The sequence below is a fragment of the Diabrotica undecimpunctata genome, chromosome 1 (assembly GCF_040954645.1).
Source record: "Diabrotica undecimpunctata isolate CICGRU chromosome 1, icDiaUnde3, whole genome shotgun sequence".
NCBI classification, from domain to species: Eukaryota; Metazoa; Arthropoda; class Insecta; order Coleoptera; family Chrysomelidae; genus Diabrotica; species Diabrotica undecimpunctata.
Genome location: NC_092803.1, coordinates 45,570,726 through 45,592,828, shown reverse-complemented (window position 1 = coordinate 45,592,828; position 22,103 = coordinate 45,570,726). Strand labels below are relative to the sequence as shown.

The following is a 22,103-nucleotide window of genomic DNA, read 5'->3' as shown; positions in this document are numbered from 1 at the left end:
AACATAGATTTGCCGGTTTGTTGTAAATGATTTTTTTTTTCTCGAACGGGAAACGCCATCGTAATTGTTTTAATAGATTTTGGCGCATTATTCAAAAGCCACAAGGTGAGTGCATGTACCATGTGGAAATTTTTATTCTGACCCCACATTAATCCGAAAACAATCTTGATGTTTAATATCTGGGTCAAAATCAGTCTTTTCTAGAAATTCAGTCAACGTGAAACTTATTTCTACCAAACCTCATCCTGCTTCATGCTCACGCCATGTATAAAAAACAGGAGCTTTTTGTTAAAATATATGTCACACGAAATGCATAAAAAGACAGTTTTTGAGCATAGAATCGAAAAAGAGAAGAAAGTGTAGCAGCAAAAGCTTTAAAAAATACTGGCCGAGATACTGACAAAAATAATTCATGTTTTCTGTGCAAGGTTCGGACAATTAAAAATAATTACCAAACATGTAATAGCTGGAAGAAAAGAATTCATCGACGATGTGTTCCGAAAAAATATAACGTACATGTTCCTGAAGAAGATGGTGAGGATTTATTCATGTGTCACATGTGCTATACTGAGGAAAGCGATGATGGTGTTATTTCCTAAATAAAAAGTGAAGAAAACGTCGCAATGTATAATGAAAAAGAATTTGACCAAAGAATGTGTAAAAAATTTAAAAAAATATGAAGTGAATAGGATATCGAAACAGATTATCATACAGAATCCAATCTCAAAATATGTGAGGAGCCGAAAAAAATAGAAAGCAATAAAGATTCCTCCGATCAAGAATCAAGATTCCAAGAAATTGGAAATAAGAAAGATAATGAAATAAACGCTCAGAAAAAAATGACGGCAATTTGTGCGAACTATTTAATCTGTACCAAAATGAAATGAAAAAATATAAGTGATTTATAGTAGGTAGATTTAATAGAAGTTTTTAAATAGTGATGTTAGCTTTTTATTTGTTTTTAATCATTATTTTAACAGTGTCCAATAACTGAAAATTTTGAGTCCAATAGTTGAATTTTTTGTCCAATAACTAATTTTTTGGAACCGTTCAGGTCTTTTCAAATTTTATAAAAAAAAATGTTATATTAGAAATATTTAAAACACGTTTAACTTAAAATATCATATATGTATACCATGATCTGGCATAGCAAAATAATATCCGTTGAAAATTAAACCAGCGACAGTGTCTTGAAATTGACAAAAAGCTTAACTGTCCAATAACTGATATGTTAACCCTATAAATATTTCGCTTTCCGCTTTATACGCAATATGCAATATGTAATATATACCTAGGTATGACTAAAATAACAAAAGAAAATTTCTTAAAGCTAAATTACCTTTTAAAAACGCCAACAAAAGAAAAACTACCGTTCCGTTTTTAAGTCCCATATTAAAATCAACTATAGACATAAGTATAAAAGTCTGCATTAATTTGACTTTGTTTATATACTTTTTTAATAATGTCATAAACATTTGTAAAATATATTCAATTTGTAGTAATAACCTATTATTTAATACATAATGAATTAGCTTCTAATAAATTGATACATCTATTAATTGCTTGGGCGTTCTTGTAATTTAGCAGGATCGGCATATACTGAGAAGAATTTCAAATATATAATTCTGATTACACAGAATTTACACAGTTTTTCTTGAAAGAGAGATAAGGAATGCATATGTTAACATGTAAAGTCATGTTTACTATTATAAAAATATATTTTTGAATTTAAATGAGCATATGAATGTATCTAAAATCGATTCTTTACTATGAAATCGCTTTGATTTGGCTTATAAATACTATCTGAAATAGCCCTGTGTAGCATGCAGCAGTAGTCTAATAGTAGTCAATTTCCAAAGATTCAAAACATTCTATACGAAAGTTCATCAACAGAAAACAATTCAAGGCAACTACAAACCAATGCAAATTAGACCAACTAAAAGCAAACAGTTCTCCCCTTCTCCACTTATTCAGTTGAAGACTATAAAAGTTTAAATTTTTATGCCAAAAATAGATCGAGCCAGCTCAGAGAGCAGTCCAGTTTATAGGTTTTCAGGTTTTTAAGTTAAAGAAGCGGTCCCTACAGCGCAGGTTCAGAAGTTTACCGTAGGTGAACACAAGCTCTGAACGCTTGGGACGCGAAGACGCGAGGAAAACCAACGCACAAGCGAAAAAGCGAGAGGAAAAAGGGTGTAATTTTTTCACACCTACGCAAGACGTTGCTGTTGTTGTTTGGCCTCCAGTGATGGGGGTTGACTGACTCAGGCTGTCCTGAACTTGATTTTTTCAAGAAAAGAACTTCCTACACCCTGTAACGGCTCTATGCTCCGGGGAGGAGTTTACAACGGGGGACAGACAGCACACACAAAGAGTAAAGTATAGTCTGACGACCCTCCATCCTTTACATTGCACAGCGTATAGGAAAACAGGTGTCTTCTTGTCCATTCTAAATTAAACTATGCCCCGTTCGATCCGTTCAATAAGGTCAAACAAACTTATACCGGTAGAATTTCCTGATCCCCCTCATACACACACACCAAACATGAATATAGTACCCAATGACATTACAGGCTTTCCACCACTCACAAACACTCCATCCACCTCCATCAATGAACGCATAGACACTCAACAGACACCACATCACCCATACTCACCTTAAATATACCTGATGATACCACAACCCCTAAAGTGAACACTTATACCAACTCCTTTGTTTCCGACCTAATTAACACACTTCCAGTCGACCAGAAAGACCAGTTGATCGCTGCTTTGCAGCTGTCTCGTGCCTCTGTCATATCTCCTATCCATATTACACCTTTCACCACCACACAAGCTTCCACCGCACAACTTACAAATCACTAAAATCCACCATATATACAAACCAACATCCAAATACTCACACTAAAACATAAATATCGTATGCAACTCCTATTCACTCTTCTAAACCTCAGCCTCTTCTTTCTTCCTCCATCCCCTCAACCTGTGCAAATCAACCCTCATCTCCCAAATCCTTCGACTTCACCATCTCCCATATCCCTCTGGAGAAGTCCGTTCAACGTGACTTGCTTAAAATAATCAACACCCGCGAACTCTTCCTTAACCAAATTGCTTCCATCAAAGTCATCCCCATACAAATCGCTTACCTTACCACCATACATCCAATAAACCACGTAAGGCTTTAAAAAAAGTTCCGTGACACCTTAAAATTACACATACAAAACATGTATTGGGCCGGTGATTGAATATAAAGTAAATCTTTATGCAATGTTCAATCACTGCCTTACACAACAACTGCTGAAATTGGAACGGGGAGTCCTGCGTGAAGTAAACTACAAAGGCACTACTACCCCTTTGCCCTCATAAATCAACTGTCGAATATCCAGCCCATCAATGAGTGGATTTCCTCTCTGAGCAGGAGTTATACAATCAGAACCATCCATGTCCAAAACTTCAGAGCCGAAAATATCATTAAAACCAACTGCTGTTCTTTTGGCAATGTATTCAACAGACACCCCAAAAGCAAACTCTCATTCCTACAGACTAAATTGCCGACTTTTGTCAGCAATGAACTTCCTGATGAATAAATACATTGATATCTTGGCGACTCCACTTTATTTTCGCCGTAACTAATAAATAGCTTACTTCGAGCTTTGCTAGGGACAGGAAGGGATCGATTCTCTGTAGTTTCTCGATTCCATTGCACAATTATACCTGTCTATTGTGAGCTTATAGCCACAGCTGCCCTCTCCGCGATTTATACATTTATTAATTAAATTTATTCATAATACATAACTATATAATTTTTACTAATAAATTTCTGAAAAGGACCGTTTTAGCTCAAAATCTTTCACCTCTGACCACTCTGAACACCACCTCCTCCGCAAGACTACAGCCACCGACGCGTACCACCAGTGAGCACAACTGAGCGACGCATGCCGACACCAAACAAAAACAAACCACGTCCTGTAAAGGTGTCCCACCTAAAACAGGACAACCAAATCAGCCATAAAGAATACAACCAACAGAAAAAGAACAACCAGACAACGACGGAAGCCAAAAATAGATCACTTGAGAAAGTCACTCTGTGGAAATAGCTGTAGTGATAATAAATTAAAATAAATTTTGTTGAAGTTTTGAAGGCAAAACTTTTCAGTGTTTTGTTGTTACATACTTTCAAATTTTAAGCACAAGTAATTGCAGCTGATTATAAAGTGTAACATTTAAGGAAAGACGACGTGGCCTGGTAGACGACAAATATCCTAGTTGAAAAAGTTTTAAGAACAGCCGAAGATAGAAATGAATTTGCAACGGTTATAGCCAAGATGGTTCATTTGCAAAAAGAATATTTAAAAAAATAATTTGATTAAACATACTTTTTTGAACATTTTGAGTCCGGTTCTTATTTTGATAATCACTGATTGCATATTTCAATTAAATTTTCTGTTTTTTATAATATTACCTATTAAACTACATATCCTTTTTTCGTAAACAATAACTTATAGTGCCTGAGAGTGTAATTACATTATTTGTAAGTACCCGTTTAGATTAAAGTAAGCATTACCTGCTACTTCGCTATAATTTATAATTTTGCTATTTTAAGCAATACAGTGTATCCAGGAAATGCGTATACATACAAATTAATATCCGATGCTATCCATGTTAATGGAATATATTAATTACTCGGGAATTCTTAACAACCATAAACTATAGAAAAATATCCTACCTAGGTCACATTCTTCGAGTGAACCACTATCGTATCCTACAACTAATACTAGGCATACCCCAGTCAATGAAAAAAGTTGTTTTCCTATTAAACGTTTGATATAAATTTCAGCGAAAATTGGTTCAAATAAAAGTAGTAGATCATAAAAAGTTCTGTAATTTTGAGAGTATACAAATTAAAATACATAAACAACTGACCGAGATAATTGCATATACACTACCGAGCATAAAATTAGGGTCACCCCGTAATTTAAATTTATTTTAGAAATTATTATTTTGTTCTAACTATTTTCGGTTGTAACATAGTTTACTAATGGATTTCTTGAAAAATTGTTGTCGTTGTTGTTTCGACAAGCCTTTGAAATAAAAAGGGCCCCTTAGCCTAATTCCTAAAAACCGTTATCAGCACAGTTTTTGTTTCTATGTAACCTACAAAAATTAAATAAATCGATAAATTATTAAATAATAAAATTGAAATTATTTGTTTTAAATTCAATACTTGCTTGTCTCTCTCGCCCTTTAAGTACACGAATTGATCGGTTATATGATTTTCACACAAATCCTGGTTTCGTCTGAAAATAGCACATTTTGAAAAATTTCCAATGTTCCAGTTTTGGTATTAAAGACACCAACTTATTGTTTCAACTGAAACAATTACACCTGTACCTTCAAAAGCTGCTTTTGGAGTTGCGGGTGAGAAAGTTTTGGGTCTCTTCCAGCTACTTGGATATTAAAACGATCGTGGAAAGTCGTTGTTACTTTCTAAGGACTTTATCTTTATCTATTCTTAAGCGTTTCTATCTCCTGATACCTAGCATGGAGTTTCAACACAATGACCTGTGTTACAGCTACCACTGCAGCTATGTCCCTCTTGAGATATTCCTTGCTCCACAAGACCAATAATCTAATGTACTTAATTCTAAGCGAAAGTTAGTTTATTTATTTTGGTTCAATTTACAACTAAAACAAATAATTTATACCATACCGGGCTGTGTTATCTGATTGTTTTATTGGTTTATTTATTTTCAATAAAAACCTTATTCTTTGCAACAATAATAAGTTTTTTCAAAAGAAATAAATATTGATTTGAAATACGTGGTGATTCCATATAAGTTTGGTTGTGTGTAGTTTTTAATGATACTGACAAATCAATTCTTTCTTCTAGTATAATAATTTTAAAGCTGTTTCAGTCCGTTTTATTGTTGACTAACACAGGGTTGTGAGCCAATACGTAGGCTTTCCTGTTGAGACTTCTTCACCCTTATTCTCATTTATCGCTTTGAGCAATTCTTTACCCTTTGTTGTTAGAAGTCTTAAACCCCATTATGTGTGTTTCGCATTAAAATCTCCTCCCATGAAGAATCAATAACCCGCGAATTCAAAAGGTGTGGTATATATTTCAGCTTTGATGTTGTGTGTTGGAGGACTATATAGACCAATAACTGCAAGGTCATAGTTTTTGGTCCTAACGTTTACCACCGTTGCCTGAATATCTTGTAGTTGAAACTATGTAGTTATGCATATTTCGACGAGCTACGCAGATTAAAAAAAAGAGGCTTCTAGCTGCAATGGAAGCAGAGATAATGACAATTTTTCCTACATGTTGCAATTTGAAGTTCCGATCTCGAAAAAAAAACGAAGCTGAAACAGTTATCCCCTCCACTTTCCTATGTCGATCTTTCGAAAGTACCTTCGTTTCCAAGGGCTGTAAGTTTCGAAAAATTGGATGAATTTTATAGCTATAAGTTTCTATATAAAGTTTACGTTTTCATTCAAAATTTGTGCAAATTTTATTTTTTAATTTTACTTCTTAAAAAATAGTCCCTAACTTCCTTCCTATTGGTCATAGAAGGTTTTTTTTAATGTGAGTTTTTACCAGCTATCCAATGGTTGTACGTACAAGTCTGTAGCTTGAAAAATATAGAAGTTTTTACAATTGTTTATAAGTAAAAAAACATACCCCTTTTTCAAACGTTTTTTTTTTGTAAATAATTTCGATGAAAACGCAATATGCATTTAACTTCTGAGATAGTTTCAGTCCTAAAGAATCCTATGAAATTTGTTATATGTGTCTAGCATTATTAATAGAGCAAGTTCAATAGTTTAATTATTTAGCCTCAGGGATAAATAAATTAAATAACTTTTAAACTATTTGGCCGATCGGGGGTAAATTTAGCACAAATTTAAAAAACGGCAATTCCTCGATGTTCAAATGTATTAATAACATTTTATTTTGTTAATTAAAAAATTAATAAAATTTATAAATTAGTACAAAAAACTGCTTTTTTGCAAATATCTCCGTACATTATTTATCAATTTTAATTTAAAAAACGGGAAAATAAAGATATTCTTAATATAAAAAAATGATATAAATATTGTTTATGTAAAATGTAAGGGAAAAACGTAAAAATGTAAAGGGGATAAATTATTGTTTAAAAAAAACGCAAGGTAAAAATACGAGTGCTTTTTTACCTATTCGTCATCTAGGAACCCCCACCTATGTCTTAAAAGCTTCAGATATCTGCGAAAAATTGTTCGACCTTTTTTTTAACCAGACTGGGCTAAAAGACATAATTGCATTGTTAGAGCAACATTTAATATATAGTTTGTTGTCAAAAAATTATTTATAGCTATGGTGTCATATTATGGTCAAAGTGTAGATTATTACAACAATTTATAATTATAAATTCCTATCGTGTTTAGGTTTAAAGCTGTCGAAATTGGGCAATGTTTATAATAGTAGTTTTTATGTTTACATCTTACTCTGAGAAAAGACCACAAGAATCAGGATCCTCAACATTTTCTACGCTCACAGTGATGTGCATATATGTATTAGCAAACAAAAATTCTTAGAAAATGAAAAAGAGTCTAAACTAAAATCGGTATCATCGTAAACTAGGCCAGGAATTGACGGATTTTTGATCAGAATTCTTTTTATATGCATGGATTTCTTGAAATTTTGACAGTAGGTAGAAAATATCAAAGTTTAAAATTTACTTTCTGCCAATATGTGCTTTTCCTATGCTGGTGGTTACCATCACAACTCGTGGGTGGAAAAAGTTAATCAAAAAAACTATGTTAATCGCTAGAATAGTAATTATAAGACAAAAACTTGCTTTAGTCAAATAAAGTGACAATTTACTTAATTTATATACACATTACATTCTGGAGTCGATCGGATAGTCAAGCGGGCTGGGCGGCTGGCTTCTCCTTCGCTTCACTGCGAGAGATGTCAGTTCAATCCCCAGCTCGGTGTACAGAAAACAAAAAGGCTAACGCAGCAGTTTAAAATTCTAAATGAATCTGCGGCTTAGTCTAGAATATGCTGGTATCTGATCGGCCTATGGTGGAGCAGTACGGCAAGAGATAAGGGCTTGCGGCTTGGTGATACTCCTTCATAGATCCCTACCGGAAGGCGTGTGCCGCCTAAATACCGGGTATATATATATATATATATATATATATATATATATATATATATATATATATATATATATATATATATATACATTCTGGAAGCGTAACTTATTTAGAAGGATTAGTTTTTAAAAAATCCAAGTTTAAAGTAAAAACACTATTTTCGGAATTTCCCAAAAAATCCGATGTTTTTCAAAATAACTCAACAACTAAATGAGATGTAGGAAAAATGGGTTGAGTTTACCGAAAGTACAAGCTGAATATAGCCGCAAATGTCAACCATGAAATAAAATATTTCGGTTTGGCAGTTTTAGAATGTTTATATAATGCATATTTTGTATGCTTCAAATATAAAGAGAGAAAGCTTTTAAAAAGTAAATTTTGATTATACCATTTTATGAATTTTGCGATTTTTAATTTATATGAAACAATAACGAGTAAATATTTGTCTCTTTCGAGATTAATTGCAAACATCTGTTGCAATCTGGCAACTCTGCTGATTTGACGATTGCCAAATATATCCCCTAATCTATCAAAGGGTAATTACCAAAAAAAATTTCTAATAATTAACTGCAATTAATCTCCAAAGAAACAAATATTTACTCATTCTTGTTTTATATCAATCAAAAATTGCAGAATTTATAACATAATATAAACAAAATGTACTTTTCTAAAGTTTTATCTTTTTATAAAAAAAAACACAGAAGTTAAAACACTTCACACTTGTATTGTGGTATAAAAAACATAGTTAAAACTTTATAAAAAGTGTCGTCAAAATTTAAGTACTAGCATAGCGTTTTCGATCTGAACAGATCATCCTCAGTGCCTTGTGTAATTGTAGCTAACAATAAAGTTATATGTGAGACCTCCTATATGGGTTTACATCATTCCAAATGTTACATTTTGATTATGTTGTGACTCTAGGTCGATGACAATCTACCATATATGTAATGGCGAAAATTCAATTATGACCCTCATGGAGGCGGTTGGGGTAGTCGACATCACTCCTGTTATGATTAAGCATGGTAGTCGTTGAAATTTATTCAGCTTCTCTTTGGTGATCTTTTGTTGTCATTTACACGCCTATAATAGTACGTCATACGTAATCATTGGTCTGACTATAAATCTTATATAGTAATCACATCTCTCTGGATTTCAAACCCTACATGTTTTTCTACGTATCCTCGACATGTCCAAAGGGAAAGCTTTGCTTTGTTGATTACCAAATGGGCGTTCCATATAAACTTATCTAGAATTAATTAAAGACTAAAGTGGTATGGACATGTAAGAAGAACTGGCGACAGCAGATGGATAAAGGGAATAACCGAATGGAGCCTCATAGGAAGGAGAAAAAGAGGACGACACCGAAGAGGCCTAAACGAAGGAGAATGGGACAACAGAGAGAAATGGAAACGATTGAGCGAGGAAAGGCAGTGAAGACTGTAGAATCCTTGAATGTATAGAGAATCTATCTAATATAGAGAATAGTAGAATCCTTTGACAGTTTCTCTATGACACGAATCTTAGATGTAGACGTAGATGTTTCTTACACCAAACGATGCAGCATAATATATGATTTTGAGTAGATGTATGTACATGTATATCTAAGTTTTTGTGCAATGGCGTTTGGCTCATTATTGCACCCACCCCTTTAATTGTATTTTAGCATAGAATATGCTATGTAACATAATAATAAAATAATATGCTATTATTATAATACAAATAATCCAGGTATAACTTTTTAGAGTGTCCTTTTATTGTATATTATTTATTTTTAATAGTTTATATCACAAAAATATAACTAGACTTAGTAAAAAAGGCTGTAGTTAGCATAATATTCGCTTTATATTATTATCTTTAAGAACTGATTAAATATATTTAATAACAATCACCTATAAAACGAAATTATTGCATTGTAATTATATTTGTATTTTCTTTATTTTGTATTCTTTTGGAGATTCTAATTCTGGAATTCAGATTTAATTAATTCAGACCAGACATCTGTGGGATACAAAGAAGCTGCTGTATCCATTTTAATATTGTCAAAGTTGGTAATATTCAGAAACGACAGAATTCTTCCTTTGGTTGGTAACCATTCTAAGTTCTCAGCGACAAAAGGTTTCCTGGAATAAAAAAATGCTTAAAAACCATTTTAATAAACAAAGATTACTTTCATGTTTAATTTGATGTCACGTAAATAAATTTAATATACTAAATGATAAACAGATAAGCAAAACTATTAATTATACTTATTATAAGTTTAGCTATAGTTAATTGAATTTGTTTAACTAAAAGACAAAAAAAGAAGGTGATTAAGGTCGTCTAGTTTAAATCATGTTTTTCTATATTATTGTTACGAACATACATTCGACGTGGCCCGTATAACGGTTGCATCGCGAGATGACGAGATGCTTCCAGATAATTCAAGCGCGGGAGAGATCGACCCGTCAAGCAGGTGAGTTAGAGGTGGGCTACTCCAGAGTGTTCTAGTGCATGATAACTTTGATATATAAGCAGACCTTCTATGAGTTAAGTTCAGTTGATAAGCTATTTTTGTGCTGTAAACTTATAAATAAATATATTTATATAAATTTGAACCGCTCGTTTTATTTAATCTCGCTACATTATTTTTTGACATTTATTTGTAACTCTCTCCTCATGTTATACACTAAATATTGTCACTTTATAACTTTTGTTAACCGTTAACTAAAAGCAAACCAATTTTCCTTATTCGAAATTTCACTCCCTCATTGAATTCTCACGTGAATTGGACTGGAAACTGTTTTTCTTCCTTTTTGTACCAGTTTCAATTCGCCTTGCTGGGCCCCTCCGCGGATGTTATAATTTTCGCGAACACTCACACCGCACATTTATGAAACTTTTTCCACAGTAGTAGTCAAGCTGTCACCATTGTTTAAGTTTAGATGATAGTTCAGTACATTTAACACCACGTTTTACTTGCACACTAAGGGTCATACCCTAGAATAACAGAGACACATAGAAGCGACATAGCGGTCCAAAAGCGTGTACCATTTTTGTATACGCATGCCCGATTCTGGTTGTATTACTGTCAAAAACACGTGCTTATTCTTTAATTCTGGTTGTTTTCGATAGTCCGTAGGCGTCTATGGTAAATACTCGACACAACAAGTGCATTTGTTCATTTATATAATTTATTTATAGTTAAAAGGTTATAGTTATAGTTTATAGTTAAATATATAAGTTTATAGTTATTGTTTATAGTTAAAAGTTTAATTTATATTTAAAATGGCTGGATATATTTGTGCGATTCGCGGATGTTCATCTGTGACAGGAAAAAGAATAAGTTTATTTAGATTTCCTAAGAATAATAACAGGTAATTACTATTGCTTTGTAATTATTATTAGTTATTACTAATTACATAATAGTTTTACATAGGTTTGACTTTCGAACAGTAAGCCGACGCCGACGTGTCTGTCCGAGCTATAAAAAAATAAACTTTGGTCTGCCAAGGGATACCTAGTTCAAACTGAAAACATTAAATTTGGTGACAGTGCTATTTCTTTTATTGAAAGACGCAAGTCTCCGAAGGCTCAGGTCAAAAAATCAACAGATGGTGGCCAAATGTCGGCGCGCTCGAAGACAACAATACGAATATAGTATTTTTAAGAAATAAAAATATATAGAGGGTTTTATACACGGGAATATTTGATTTAAGAGCGTAGGCGCAAAATTTGGGGCAAATATTTTTTAAATGTATTCATTTTTTTCGAATCCTGAAAAAACTAATAAGTATTTTTGAAAAATTTAAACGCAGAATGAAAGACCACATTATTACTGAGGGCCAAAAGTCTCCGAAAACTTTTATAATGTTGATTTTAATAAGTTACAGGGGTGAAAAAAAAAAGAAAATTTAGTGTGATTTTTAATTTCAAATATCTCATTTAAAAAAACTTTTTGTTTATTCTAAGGGACTTTCGGCCCTCGGTAATAATGTAATCTTTCATTCTGTGTTTAAATTTTACAAAAATATTTGTTAGTTTTCTCACGATTCCAAAAAAATGTTAAAAAGCATTGGCCTGAAATTTTGCGTCTACGCTCTTAAACGAAACAAAGAAATTACTAAAATGCTCAAACTAAAAATTATTGGAAACATAATTAGACCGATAATTGGGAAAATCTTAAAATTCCAACAGAACAAGACTTCAAAATTGCAAAAACATGGTTGCAAATAAACAAACTTACATTAAATTATGAAAAAACTAAATAGGTACTCATCTACTTTTTGCTATATACAAAAGTTGTCTGCCAATTTTTAATTCGTTAAATATAAATAAAAAAGATCAAATATATGGATCGAAATACATAAAATATTTAGGAGTTTTAAATGGGAATTACAAATAAAAAATATTAAAACTTTATTTGTTGTATATCTCAATATTTAGTGACACTTTTGTGACTTCATCAGGAGAAAACTGAAAATTTATTAAGATTAGATATTGACAAAAGTTAAATATTTCATTACTTACAATATACTTAGAATATACTAATACCATAGAATAACAGTGCTAATACTCTTATAATTGTAAGTAATAAAGTATTATTTATAAATACAGAAAAAGTTCTTTGTTTAAAATTTGTTCTGTTAAAAATTTGTAGTGCCAAAGTGTGGATAGAAACTGTCTTAAAATTTGTTTTAAAAAAATTTCATTGTGTAACTCTTTAAGGACGGGACACGTCAAAAGACGTTTTAGCGTAACTTCCGCGACAGCCGGGTGGCATCAGTAAATTACCTTTTGTAAATAAAAAATAATTACACCATTAAGAATGTCAACAAAAGTCGGCCCTGCAGGTAACTATTTAGTGCAATATTTCATATTTATTGAAAGTCAACATAAATGCTCAATTTGATTTAAGAGCGTAGGCGCAAAATTTCGGGCCAATTCTTTTTAAATGCAATCATTTTTTTTTTTCGAATCCTGAGAAAACTAACAAATATTTTTGAAAAATTTAAATACAAAATGAAAGATTACATTATTACCGAGGGCCGAAAGTCCCTTAGAATAAACAAAAAGTTTTTTTGAATGAGATATTTTAAATTAAAAATCACACTAAATTTTCTCTTTTTTTTTTTCACCCCTGTAACTTATTAAAATAAACATTATAGAAGTTTTCAGGGACTTTCGGCCCTCAGTAATAATGTAGTCTTTCACTCTGCGTTTAAATTTTTCAAAAATACTTATTAGTTTTTTCAGGATTCGGAAAAAGTGAATGCATTTAAAAAACATTGGCCCGAAATTTTGCGCCTACGCTCGAAGAATTTATATTGTGTGATATGCCCACTGACTATTAATTTTCTGGTTGTTAGCTGTCATTGGCGGCTTGGCCACGTAACTTCAAAGGACTGTCGCTTCTCTGTGTTGGGTTGTTCTCTGGTCATACCATGTTTGAAATTCACGACAGATACTGGCAACGGCTCCATGATGTAGCTACTTTCATCCGCTTGCGAAAATAAAATAGAACTGAGCTTTCATAGTTTTTGCCAAAAAGTTTTTAGTGTAATGGCCAGTGCCCAAATCGACAAAGAAACATGTTTGCTTTGCGTGGACAATAATTAAAACTGATTCGCTGCTCCTAATGACTTTATAATGATCTGTATTTCCCAAAGAATGTGTTTACAATATAAGCTATTGACAATTGATAAACATAGATAAACTATCTACAATGAGTTTTTAATATATTTTACTTTTTTTATAGTATTTTTCTTCATGTTATTGTTTAGTTCGACTATGTAACTCTCTTATTTATACATCGATGATTGAATTATGCTTTAGTTGAAACAATAATGATAGTCTTTAATAAAATCGAAGGCAATTGTTGTGTGCGCGTATATTCCAGTACTAAGATTCTTAAATCCGGTCCTGATGCGCCGCTCGGGGTAAACCGTCAACCTGGTCGGCCGTTCTTCCGTACGAAATACATTGCCTATCTACCTGCACTGCATTATAACTTTGGCTTGTACTATTAGAGCATAGTAACACGTAACACGCAGTTCGAATATCGCAATGGAATGGAGAGTATAGAGGATTTATTCAGCTTGTTTGCTGAAAAGTTTCGAACTTGGATTTGAGGTTCGAATCGGTTTGTAAATGCCCCTTTGTCCGCTTCTTGTCGATCGACGATGATAGGTATAATAAAAGTTGAAGTTGTGGAGTAAAAGTGTTGATTTATTGACAGCTACTGGTAATTACACAATATGATGTTCGTTAGGTAACTACTTATGATTGACTCTTGTAGACTGCGCTCACATGAGCTCAAATCCCCAATTTATAATCTCACAAATAATTCATACCTCAGCATAGAGGTTATTGATTCCGATCATACCATACCAACAAACTTTACTTACCTTACAATTTAATCTACGCCTTAATTGCGACACTTCAATTAGAAAATATATTATTCGGCAATTTATTTAGTTGTAGGTAAATGAACTAATTATTAAAATATTATACGATATGGTTTTACAATGTCACTTATACACGGTGAAACTATAATAGTTTAAGAAGTTAATAATAATGTGAGATTACAAATTAGGGGGTTAATTTGTGATTGAACATTTGCAGTGACGTGAGCAGTGACGAAAAGCAGTTTGGCAAGGCGCTGAACAGAGCAAAGGACAATCAACTCGGGACTATTTTAAAACAAAATCAATTAGACGAGCGAGATCTAAAACTAATGAACAAAGAAAACTCACGTTATAATAGAAATGTTATAAACTGACCTCATAAAAATAGATAACACACGATCAAGCAACATAAAGATTTAAAAGAGGAGTACGGCAAGGGTGCATTCTCTCTCCATTACTATTTAACTTATACTCGGAACTCATTATACAAGAGGCAGAGGTCAACGAAACAGCTGGAGTTGTAGTAAACAAAATTTCCATTAATAACTTGAGGTATGCGGATGACACCATGGTAATGGCAGAAAATATTAAAGATTTGCAGATGATAGCTCAAAAAGTTTTTACGGTAAGTTTACATGATGGCTTGAATATGAACTTGGATAGAATGAAGATTCGAATCTTTACCAACAAGCCAAATAATAATGTTCAATTAATTATTGACGGCCAAAATATCGAACGTGTGCATAAATATAAATATCTTGGAACTTAAATAAATGAGAATAATGATGTTCTGGAAATTTTATTGGCAATATTCAGCTGAAATTAAAAGAAAAACATACATAGGATATATCTTTGTTTAATAGCGAGCACATACGCACCGAGTGTGACGCAGTAATGATAGCCGAAAAGTGTCAACGAAAGCGACCGGCAATGCGGCAATCAACACACAGACATTCTGAATTTTATGTATTTGTATAATTTACTTGTTGTATAGTGTAAATTAAAATATACAATCGACCTATGTATAAATAAATATGTTTCACAGTCCACTAAATATTTTCTTGCGCATAAAGTCTGATCCTTCAGACGGATTAAAATCACCGACATATAAGTGATTTAAAATAGCATTATTAGCAGATAAATATTGTGTTTTGTGATCAATAGCTAAAAGCTAGCAAAATATTCGCTGAAAACATCTTTGATCTGGCTTTATTAGAACCATGCGGTACATTTTTTCAATATCACTGAAGATACTTGATGTTTGCAAAAATGAATTAGAATAAAAATAAGATCATTTTGTATTTTAGGTCCCACGATCTGGAGATTGTTAATAGAAATGCCATTATCATTTGAGGCAGGTTCATCAAAGACTACTCTTAGTTTAGAAGTAGAATTATTTTCATTTAAGACCTGCTGATTTTTGAGGTTCGATTTTAAACATGTGTTCTAATTCCTCATAGTTTTGCATAAAATTGTCATATAAGGTTTTGAGTTGAGTATTTGATAATAGTCTGCGCTCTAATGTATAAAATCTTTTTAATGCTATCACCAAGTAATAAAGAAGGATCACCTCTGAATGGAATGTTTACTACAAATCTACCTTCCCAAAAACTCATTCATTCCTATAAACTTTAAGAAAAAGGTATATAACACATGCATGCTACAAGCCTGTAACTACGAGTTGGAGACCGTAGATCCCTTACCAAAAAATCTTCTAAAACCCTAGAAACAGCGTAAAGGGTACTGAAACAAAACAGTGGATTAGATTGGCACAATATAGAAAAAGGTGAAAGGAATTGGGAGAGATATATCTATCTATCAGGAGAAATCCCTGCATCTCTTCCTAATGAGCCGGGATTATCGACCACGTGAAGTAAATGACCACTTGGAAGGTCGTCGATATACCCGGCCCATTATCAAGAGATGCAGGGACTGCTAAGCGTCAGTTTTCTCTATCGCCCTGAGGGAAAGGGCCTTTATTACAGGGCTCAGTCTATTTGTATTATATGTCTACGAGCATACCTGTAAGTAGATCATAAAAGAGCCGAATTCAACTATAAAAAAATGTTAATTTATGTAAAAGTGGACTATTTAATAGTAATTTCGTTGAACTTGCCACTCTTCTTAGGCATACATTGTTATATATAAATACAAATCGGCCGACAAGTCAATATAATCATGTTTGTTTACGACTACTATTTTACTTACCCTTTACTAATAAAAGAATTCATAAAATTATTAAATATTTTCTTCATATATTTGTCACTTTCGTTTAATTCATGAAATATGAAACATCCATATGCAAACACAGTATCCTGACAATGGGCAATACCTTAAATTTAAAATTGTGATAATTATTATAATTAAAAATAAAAATTCCTTAAACTTAAAACAAGCTGATCAACGAAACTGAGAAAAGGAACTTAATGGAGCCTACTGAAAAAATATTCTAGGACAAAAGCTAGCAAAAAATGTATTACAGTCTTCTACTCGCTACACAAATATACCGTTATAAATTTCAGAAAATTTGTCTCATAGTAATTAATGGTGTTCTGAGTAGGTACTGCACTGTCTGATATGCCTACAATGGGAGCTACATGCAGATCCTATATTTTTATTCCTTTTATTTATGTTATACAATACGCTAGTTACAACAAAAACATGCCTTGTCCTTCCAGCTGAACGTCGCCAGAAATCCATTTCGGTTATGTTAAGTATTTTCTTTTTTTTTTTTTTTTATTTTTTTTTTTTTATTAACATTTAAGATTTTTACAATCTGTTTTGCAGTGAAAACAATAAGTAAAATTTTTTGTCTTTACATGACAGAAAGATGTAAGGTCCAGTGACCAAATCATCACGACACAAATTGGCTTTTTACCGGTAGGATGCGCACATACACTGATACGCGAGCACTAAAAGCGGCACTGATCACAATGGCTGGGTGCTGTTGAAGGCGTAACTCCCACTGCTGTAGGCTCTGTCAGGATAGGTGAGGTAGGTCCAAGGGGTCATGTTGCTTCAATCTCTTCGCTTGTTGGTTGTTGAGAAGATTGTGTGCCAGGGTATTAGGATGCACCCGCAACCTGTTTTGATATTGTTCAGAAGTTTTTTTGCACACTTCAGAGACTGTTAGTACCTGAAGATCTCTATGTATTGCATCATTCTGGATATACCAAGGTGCATTAGCGATTGTTCTCAGAGTTTTGGATTGGAATCTTTGTATTATCATAATATTAGATTTGCTAGCTGAACCCCAGAGCTGTGAGCCATATGTCCAAATGGGTTTTATTATTGTATTGTATATCAGCAGCTTGTTGTCAATCGATAGGTGAGAGTTTATTCCCAACATCCAGTAAAGTTTTCTGTATAAAATTCCCAATTGAAGCCTTTTCGTCCATATATGTTTGGTCCAAGTTAGACGTTTGTCAAGGTGAATACCTAAGTATTTTACGTCATGCTTTTGGGGCAAAGGATGTCCATTGAGGTTAACTTGTGGACATGTACCTCTTCTTAGAGTGAATGTAATTTGTGTAGATTTTGAGGGGTTTACTCTAATTCTCCAGAGTTTAAGCCATTCATTTGTTTTGTTCAGATGTAGTTGCAGTCTCTCTGATGCTATTATTGGGTTGCTATGAGAGGCCAAGAAAGCAGTATCATCTGCGAATGTTGCAAGCGTTAGGTTATTGCTTATTGGCAAGTCAGTCGTATATATCAGGTACAGAATCGGTCCGAGCACACTACCCTGAGGTACACCAGATAGGATGGGGTAGAGTTTTGTATAGGCTTCACTATATTTTACCAGATATCTCCTTTCTGTAAGGTATGATTGGAGCAGTTTAAAGTAAGGGTAAGGTAAATTTTTCTTTAATTTGTACAGAAGTCCTGTATGCCACACCTTGTCAAAAGCTTGAGAGGCGTCTAAAAAGGCTGCAGTACAATATTGCTTGTTCTCGAGACTACTTCTTATTGTTGTGTATAGTCTGTGAACTTGTTCTATTGTACCATGTTGGTTACGAAAACCGAATTGATGGTCAGGTATGAGACACTTTTCGTCCAATATTGGTTTGATTTTTCGTAGTAGAAGTTTTTCGAAGACCTTAGAGATGACTGGGAGTAGACTAATCGGTCGGTATGAGTTGACATCTTTTGGATCTTTACCAGGTTTTTGAATGAGTATAATCTGTGCCACTTTCCATTGCAGAGGGAAGTAATGCAGACTAAGCATAGCATTGAAGATCATAGTGATTATTCTGTAACAGTCATTGGTTAGTTCCTGGAGGATCTTACCCGTTATGAGGTCGAGTCCCGGAGCCTTATTGGGTTGTATCTCATTCTTTATTATCTGTTTTACTTCTTTAATATTAAACTTGGTGATTGTTAGATCCATTTGGTATGGAGCCTCAAGAAAAGAATTAAATGGTTCTTCTTGTTCTAATGGTACTACTCTGTTAAATGGACTAAATACTGTAGAAAGATGTTCAGCGAATGTCTCAGATTTTTCTGTGTCTGTTCTTGCCCATTTATCTTTGACATTTTTTAGAGGAGGTATGGCGTCTTGTGGACCTTTTACCTTTCTCGTCGCCTTCCATAGAGAATAATTGGTGTCTTTGGACGGAGTCAAATTTTCTAAGTAAGTTTGGATACCCCTGTTTTTCTCTTCTTTTAATAGATTTTTAAGTTTTCTGGTAATTCTGTTTAAATTTTGTTTGTCAATAGGAGCGTGTGTGTTTTGCCACTTTTTCCTAAGTTTTCTTTTCTCATCGATCAGGTTTTTTGCACTTTGCGAACAGTTTATGCTTTCCTTCCATGTTGTTTGTTCAGGAGTAGAAATCCAACCTGCCTTTTGTATGGAGGTAGTAAGTTGTTGTACCGCATTTTCAATTTGTAATTCTGTTTTAAGTGGCAAGTTCGTTGGTATTTGTTCTGCTAGTGCGCTTCGGAATATTTTCCAATTTGTTTGATTATTGGTTAGGACTGGAGGCTTATTTCTGAGTATGATTTTGGAGTCTAGGTCAATTAGAATGGGAGAATGATCTGAAGAGAGGTCCCAGCATGATTCTATTGCTAAATAGTTAAGAGAGATACCTTTAATCACACAGCAGTCTAAGAGATCTGGTGTTTTATTTGGATCTGTAGGCCAATAAGTTGGTTCTTCTGTAGATATGTGTTGTAGGTTGTTTCCTGTTATTGACTTCAGTAGTTGTCTACCCCTTGTTGTAATTACCCTAGAGCCCCAGTGATGATGTTTACAGTTAAAGTCTCCTCCTGCTATGAATTTGTGTCCAAGAGAACTGAAATAGGTGCTAAAGTTGTTTTCGTTGATTGGTTGACCAGGAGGACAGTAGACCGCAGATAAGGTAAGGTTGCCTAGCCAGTCTTCAATGACAATGCTAGTTGATTGCAGGTACTTTTCACTGAGCTTATTTAACTCATGGTGTTTTATATTAGATTTGATAATAATAGCTGTGCCACCGTGTGCCTTGTCATTTGGATGTTTTGTGTAGTGGACAATGTATTTTGGAATTTTGATATAAGTAAGTGATAAGTATTTTCTCTGTTGTATTTTTTATTTGCTACAATTCCGCTCGGTATGAAACTATGCTTTTAATTGTGGTGATGTAAATTCTTCTTTTGGTGTCCTTGGATAATATTTGGTCCCATAGAATACTATTTAGTTGTTAGCTCTTCTGCCCTGAACATTCATGTGTATTATTTTTGACTAATGTACCGTTGTTTGTAATTTGCAAACCATATTTTTCACATTGTTTAATTAACTGTCCATCTTCTAGCTACTTTCTCCAAATTCACTTCTAAAAACCAGTCTTTATGTTCATGTATAAGTTTTTGTGTCATATATTCAAGATCATCATGTTCTTGTACCAACACTCGTTAGGTATATTTTAAAAAGTCTGAGAGACAGGCAGCAGTCTTGCTTTAACGTTTTTGTAACTGTGAAGAATATGAGAAATCTGTGAGATGTTAATTTTTAATTGCTTTAATTATTTCAATATTTATATTGGTTTCTTTAAGTACCTTACACAGTTTTTGGTGCAGAACACACAGAGAAAATGAACTTGATTAAATTCTGTCTCCTTGTTAACTACTTTAGTTGCACAGAAAAGTGGTCTGTCGTATGTCTAAAGCGTGTCTGTTCTTCAGCATCTATATTTTTATACTCCCCTTCAACCATATTTTTAAGGATCTTTCCATATAATCTGCTAATTGAGTTAAACAACCGAGATACCCTGGTAGTTATCTCAGTCATTGCTGCTGCCTTTGTTATGGATTGTCGAAATTATACATAGTTTCCATTCTTCAGATACCGGTTCTCTTCTAGCAATTCTCAGAGGCGATCCTGCCGTTATCATATTTCTGCTTTTGACTATTTTGAGATACTATGCTCTGTTTATAAAAGCTCCTTGAAATACTCATCCCACTTCTGTGCTCTTATTGGTAATATTACTTCTTGTTTAATATTGCATCAAAATGTTTTAATTAGTTTCTAGACTATTTTCAAACGAAATGGTCTAGAAACTAATTAAACCATTTCCAAACGAAACCAAGAACGACCGGTTTCGCATACTACAGTCTGCTATGCATCTTCAGGTTTAACGGTACCAGGTAAATTAAATGATGCCGGTACAAGAATTATTATTTAGTGATTTGGAAAACATAGTTCAATCTCTTGCCAGTTCCTCTTCTAGTAAGTGATGTAGTACCACTAAGTGCTCCCCTTTTTTGAAATTAATGTCTGTTTTGTCTTTTTGATTGTGTTCTGTTAGTCCCTAAGTGTCTTTCTTTGATTGTCCGTTATGTTATAATTTTAATATATTTGACATCACAATTTTCTGCCAAAACAAAAACCAACATCATTTTATCACAATTTGATAATTAAAAGTTGGAGTAATTGCACACCCACAAATTATACATCTACCTTCATTCATTGTCGTATAACTACCCTTTTAATAAATAATTCAATAAATAACACACATTTCTAAAATATACCTATGGAATAAATGTAAATAAAACAAAAAGAGAAATCAAACGATTTCTACTTAGCGAAACCGAATTCAAATCTTAACCACTGTGTTTCCTAAAATTTGCGAAACAAACAGCTGGATAAATTACTCGGCAAGGGAATCTAAAATTGCATTCCACAAGCCGTTTATCTTAGTCAAAATTCGTAGTGAATTCAGTTTCTCGTACTTCCAACGAAGTAAATAACAAAACAAAATGACGGTATTAGATTTTTGTTTTGATACAGTGCAGCAACAACCGCTGATACGTATTTCGACCTTCTTAGGTCTCTTCAGAACAGTATAGTTACTGCTCTGAACCAAAACAAAAATCTCTCCCGTCCTAGACAATAGTTATTAAAATAACTATATACATATATATATATATATATATATATATATATATATATATATATATATATATATATATACCGTTCTGAAGAGACCTCTTCTTCTTCTTAAAGTGCCTATCCGTTCCGGATGTTGGCGATCATCACGGCTATCTTTACTTTATTTATTGCAGCGCGGAACAGTTCAGTGGTAGTCGTGTTATACCACTTTC

General features: G+C 33.2%; 2 protein-coding genes across 2 annotated transcripts in view; both read right to left on the bottom strand.

Annotated features, from left to right (window-relative positions):
* The window catches only part of LOC140438842 (venom carboxylesterase-6-like), a 29,140-nt gene extending 27,743 nt beyond the window's left edge, over nucleotides 1–1,397 (bottom strand). Inside the window, exon 1 of the mRNA XM_072528486.1 lies at nucleotides 1,340–1,397. Coding sequence (XP_072384587.1) covers nucleotides 1,340–1,391 — 52 coding nt within the window. The 5' untranslated portion in view covers nucleotides 1,392–1,397. The remainder of the gene's footprint in view (nucleotides 1–1,339) is intronic.
* Nucleotides 1,398–10,063: 8,666 nt separating this feature from the next.
* The window catches only part of LOC140442939 (venom carboxylesterase-6-like), a 36,214-nt gene continuing 24,174 nt past the window's right edge, over nucleotides 10,064–22,103 (bottom strand). Inside the window, exons 5-6 of the mRNA XM_072533941.1 lie at nucleotides 16,734–16,857; nucleotides 10,064–10,262 (exon numbers count right to left, since the gene is read on the bottom strand). Coding sequence (XP_072390042.1) covers nucleotides 10,100–10,262; nucleotides 16,734–16,857 — 287 coding nt within the window. The 3' untranslated portion in view covers nucleotides 10,064–10,099. The remainder of the gene's footprint in view (nucleotides 10,263–16,733; nucleotides 16,858–22,103) is intronic.